Genomic DNA, 5,983 nt, shown 5'->3' on the forward strand with positions numbered 1-5,983 from the left:
CCCCCCCCCCCCCTTGCTTCAGCCCTGGTCCCAACCCCTGTATCTGAAACCTTTGCTGGACAGCTTGGCTTGTTAAAGAAGTGGATAAATAAAGAATCTATTGGCAGGATCAAGTTAAACATAAACAGCTAGTGACAGACCACAACATTTATGTCACTTTTTATTTTGCTCATAGTTGCACCTTTTTAGACTATCTTGACTGGAGCATAACCTTTAACAAAACGTGGATGGATCCAAATTTCCTAAAGGGTTTAGAATCAGAAAACTATAGCATGTGATTAATCAAAAAGAAAAAAATTACAATAAAATGATGAATTGGGTACAATAATCTTATGGCCACATATGCCTTTATAATTAATTGTTAGTGTTAAGTGTACAGTACTGAACTGTCTGCACTAATAACCTTAGATATTATCATTTCCATAAGGGTATGCATGCAACTTGTCCCTGGAAGCTTGAAATGTTAGCAAGTAAGCAGTCTAGTACACAGCAGGAACACAATTCAAGCTTATGTAAATTAGCTCCAGACACAAATTCCTGCTTTGTCCTTATTATTGTCATCATGTTAGGATTAATTGCACTGGAGAATAACTATACACTTCCCAGACACTCTGATGAACGCCTACTCACCAAATGTCAGACTTTGAATCGTATCCCTGGTGTTTCAAGACTTCAGGGCTCATATAGTACGGAGTCCCGGTGAAGGTTGTTGCCAGGTCACTTGAGCCCATCAGAAGACGAGAAACCCCAAAATCCCCTGGAAGCATTTGGAATAAATAATGAAATAAACAACATGTGTGCTATAGTACTATATATATATATATATGATAAAATGATTGTATCATATTAAATGGCAATTTGAGCTGTAATATTTAACTGTGTAAACACATCAATAATAAATATGGCACTTTAGCAAAGAGTCCTAATTAAGATTTATCATCACATCATATTATGTTTTAATAATTTCTATTACATTTTGTAGGTCTCAGAAGAGGGGTAAATAGAATGTTAGATGAACTGAAATACAATACATATCTATCTATCTATCTATCTATCTATCTATCTATCTATCTATCTATCTATCTATCTATACACACTATATTGCCTAAAATATTGGGACACCCCTCCAAATCATTGGAGTGAGGTGTTCCAATCACATCCATGGCCATAGGTGTATACAATCAAGCACCTATGCATAGAGACTGCTTCTGCAAACATTTGTGAAAGAATGGGTCGCTCTCAGGATGTCAGGAACTGGATCTGAACCCAGGGCCTCTGCTGTAGCTGGCAGTGGTTCTACCTGCTGAGCCACCTTAGAACCTTGGATAGCTCCTTGCCTGATCTCCTGTGTAATCCTCGATTAAACTTAGTTTCTGCTGAACTCTGAACTCCTTGCTCCTCCCTAGAACTTCCTATTTATGCCATGCCTCTGCACTTCCTGTTTGCCAGATTATTGTGCAAGCCCTCTTGAGGCTATAACCTCTCCCACCTGATCGGTTTTAGCAAGTAGTCTAAGAAAGAAGAGTCCTGTGTTAACTGAAACAGAAATGGGTCATCCCTGCTGACTGCAGGACCATGGCAGACAGAACACCAGTATACAAATGGGAAAACCTGTGCTCGTTGGCTATCTGAAGAGACTTCCAGGATTTCATATATCTGGCATTAATCTACTACTAGCTGTTGATAGTAGAACATTCCTCCAATTCAAGTGAAAAATAAAGCAGAGAGGAAGGAGCAATCTATTCTCCCAAGGACACTAAGCAAAACTGAGCAGGCGTCAGGGGTTATAGCCTCAGGGGGGTGGTGGCTTTTAGTTTTCTATGTGCTTGGTGTCCATTTCTCCTGCGGGCAGCAGTATAACTCTAGGTTATTTAATTATCATCAAGTTGTGCCCTTTCAAAGAGAAAAACATTACAAAAATTAAAAAAATGGATAAGCCTTACATGATTTGGCCATCTGGTACACAAATTGTTATTTAAGAACAATGGAGACCTCAGTTAAATATTTAGCTAATGTTTAGAACTATAAATAGAGGTGAACTGGTATTTTCCCCTCAGGGATTTAAATTTCCATTAAAGGTCATTAAGGGTTATTAAAATATAATGCAGATGGTGACTGAGTATGATTAATACCTTCATCAAAGTCATTAGTGTTCCTAATACTATCTTTTTAAAAGTAGAAGGATAGATTACAGCTAATGACAAGTTGCTGTCCATCTAGAATTCAATAAGATGTGTTTCAATAGGGCTCTGAAAGATCTCAATATGCTTCTGGGTTCTGAATTCAGAAATGTCACCCATGCACATAGCTAGGAGTTATGCTGTTTTAACATACAGCAAACAGTTTACATAAAATCCCCTTAAATCAAATTTTTTTATAAATTGACACCTGGAAAAACAAGACTCTTGATACTTACCTGTCTGGCGGGTGACATGTGCTAACTTCCTGGAGAGTCAGATGCTTGAATCCTCAGCCTTGAACTGTGGTTTCATCTGACAGCTCCTACATCACCAGTGTGTCCTGTAGAGATGTAGGGGCCGGTGGTAGGTATCAGGTAGACCAAACTTCTGACACATGGCTGGCTGTAGAAGATTCTTCTACAATGGTAGCTCTTCAACAGGGGAAGAGCCAGCAGCATGGAGGCACAAAAAATACCAAATGCCTTCTTTTACAGGCATTTCTATTTTTACATTTTTTTTAGGAAGCAAGATTTAAAATAAACTTGACCTGTCCTTTAAATGTGCCTAAGGTAACAAAAATGCTAAAGTGCAGATATCTTGTGGTACCAAAAAACACCTGTGTTAGAATTTTCAGATTGATTCCTATATACCTGTGAAGCCCTTTGGATCCTTGGCTCCAACTGTTCACATGGCCATGAAGTTGTGATTAAGCCCTGCCCCTTCTGGTGATAAATCCCATTTGACATTTAATAGTTAAATAACAGGGAACCTGCCTTAGTTTTAAAAACAAATGGAGAATAATATCAATTTGGAGAGAAGCTACAGCCTGGGCCTCACATCCAAGAGGCTTCATTAGGACACAGGAACAACAGACAAAGATGCTCGCAGAGAAAACACAGTGGGGGGAATTTAGCAAAACTGGAGCAGATTTGCTTTGCAACCAATCAGCTTCTCGGTCTCATTTTCAAATCTTACCTGAGCAAGCGGTAGAGAGATACGGGTTTGTTGTCATGGGCAACTGCTCCAGATTTTGTCTGCTCCAATCTTGATAAATTCCCCCCGGTGTATATATCTAAGCAATGTTGTCACCTTAACTTAGAAATATGTCATGTAAACTCCTTTATTTTGTTCAACTGGAATTATGTTGGCCTATTTTCCAATGTTTCTCCCATCCAATTGCATATTTTGTTCATTTAGCGGCATTTCAAATTACAAGGGTTACCTATCAGATGTTTAAACTGTTTGGTGCACATTTTTATACACATTTTCTCTGTGCTGTATTCCATTAGTTGCTTCACTGACTTATCCATCTGCTAAATGGACTTGCTGAAGAGAGGAACACCAAAACCAATTTCGACCAGTTTCATTTCTGTGTTCAAAAATAATTATCTAAAGTTACATAAATTCAGCAACAAATAATTTTTAAATTTGATACATGAACATGAGGCAACCGAAGACAGAAAGACAGAGTCCTTTTACTGAGAGTACATCTTAATTAGGCGACTTCTGTCATCAAGACTGCAGTCTAATTGCTGTATCAGTATTCACATCAAGTGAGATAATGAAAATTGTTGTCTATATTTTGCAATATAAAAGGTTGTTTTTTCCTCAATTAATTATGTTCTGCCTATTTTCTCAGTGGATATACATTTAATAGGACTTACAGTATACTCAGATGTTAGCTTGTAGGTACATTCTAGTCAAAGGATACTTAGAATGGGGCATGTTGTACCTGCCCTGTGTTTTATTTTTGATCCAAACATTGAACTGCATGTGTCCACACAGACAAACCAGATGAACAAAAAGCCTAACATGTTCCTTTCAGCTATCAAATTTAGGCCAAGCTTGTAAATTTTAATCTGCCCGGTAATGCAGGAAGAAAAGGGTCAAGAAGTTACATATATAGTTCAGAAACTAAATTTCTACTGCTCTTTTAGAGCTCATTCACACTTTTCCGCTCTGGTACACATGCATCAAGGCAAATCCATGTGTTGTGCTAAAGCAGTCTATTCACTGCAACTCAGCAAAGCGGACCAGAAAGCATACATTCGCCATTTTCAGCAATGCAGTGCACCACAATGCACGGTTGTGCGTGGCCATGCATTGCGATGCACTGCAATCCCTTAGTGCATTGGGGTGCTATTGAAAATGAATAGCACCAGATTGCACTAACAAATGGTGAATTAACCTGTGTTGCAGTAATGCATGTGTTACCACAATGCATGTTTAGAACTGCTGGCAATATTTTTATTTGATGTCTGTGCCTTACTGTCCTGCTTCTCACATTTCTTGTAATGGTATTACAGGTGAATAAAGAAAAAAAATCTCCCTAGTGGGGTTACAGACAGAGATAAAGCTTAAACAAAACAAATCTGGGTCTGGGCTTTACATTTGTGCAATGTTATGCATTTAGCAGCCCTATATAAGTGAATGATATTCAAATAGTTCCTGCTGCATGAGCATTAGAAAGAAGTGATTGGATCTCTGGACTATATACAGTAAATTCTCTGTTAATCGGTATCCAACTAACCCGGAACTCTCATCTTACCAGAAAAAGGGATAAATACCTAAAAAAGACTTGCTTCTATTTAAAATTATTCAATTAGGGATGCTGCTACTTTATGTATCCTAAATAATAATGTAAAATTTACAAAACATATTACACATACAAATTATGTGATGCCAGGATACAGTGTCACTGTATACAGTAAATTCTCTGTTAATCGGTATCCAACTAACCGGAACTCTCATCTTACCAGAAAAAAATCCACTGTGCACTCACTGTTTTGCCGTTCCTCTGAGACCTTGTAGGAGGTGAGAGAGGGCTCTGCATCATTGGAGGGTAGAGGATCGGGCAGAAAAGTGTGATTGCTGCTGGTACTATACAGATACAGAATATTAATATGAAGTCAATACAGAGTTTGTTATGACAGTGGCATCACAAGGGGGGTGTGGGGGTGCACCCCGGGTGTCATCCCCCTCTAAAAAGTCGGGCACTCGGTCATGGACCGAGAGCCCGACAGTGTCACGATTGAGGAGGGGACCCGGCGGCATACCTCATCCTGCCGGGTGAAGGTCCCCTCCCCTCTCTGCCGGCGTCCATCACCAAGATGGCCGCCGACAGGCCTCATCAGAGGGTTGTGCCTGCGCGATGACGTCATGCGCACACGCGATGAAGACACGGCGGGTGTCACCCGGTCTAGAGACCGGGTGACACCCGACCTCGGGATGCCCCTGGTTATGGTATGGTATAATATGGAGTATGGCATTAGTTAGACCTATTTTTAATAGTACCTATCAAGCAGCCAGAAACTACATTTATCTGGAATCTACCAATCCCCGTGGATGCCGGATAACGGGGAGTTTACTGTATAAAGAACTACAAGATGTGTGAGCTCAAGAATTGAACAATCGAGCAACAAAGGAAATTCATTTTAGCATAACCATATTACCTCTGAAAGTCTGGGGAAATATGTCTTGGATGCTGTTGCCTGATGTATGTTAAAAGATAAAACTGTTGTGTGTGGCATAATCTCTCGACTCATGAGAAGCAATGTAATTAATTTCCAAGCTGATACAAACTATACCTCTGATACGTCTTAGTTCTGAGCAGTATGGAGATATGTGGCAGTTTAGGAATTAACTATCAAAATGTAATCATGCGGAGAATATTTTTGCATACTTACTTGGATATAGAATATAACAATAAGCTTCATGAAAAATATGCGTTTGCTAGATTATCAGCAAAAATACACGTCACATTGCTGGTCGTATTAAAGTAGAATTATAGCCCCCCATTTACA

The 5,983-nt window shown here is 39.3% G+C and overlaps 1 protein-coding gene across 1 annotated transcript in view; it reads right to left on the minus strand.

The window, feature by feature from the left end:
- The window catches only part of NEK11 (NIMA related kinase 11), a gene marked incomplete at its 5' end in the record, with an annotated part of 142,270 nt that overhangs the window by 95,944 nt on the left and 40,343 nt on the right, over nt 1-5,983 (minus strand). Inside the window, one exon of the mRNA XM_018568112.1 lies at nt 631-757. Within this exon, the coding sequence (XP_018423614.1) occupies nt 631-757 (127 nt within the window). The remainder of the gene's footprint in view (nt 1-630; nt 758-5,983) is intronic.

The sequence above is a fragment of the Nanorana parkeri genome, unplaced genomic scaffold (assembly GCF_000935625.1).
Source record: "Nanorana parkeri isolate BGI_ZX_2015 unplaced genomic scaffold, ASM93562v1 scaffold1139, whole genome shotgun sequence".
Lineage (NCBI taxonomy): Eukaryota > Metazoa > Chordata > Amphibia > Anura > Dicroglossidae > Nanorana > Nanorana parkeri.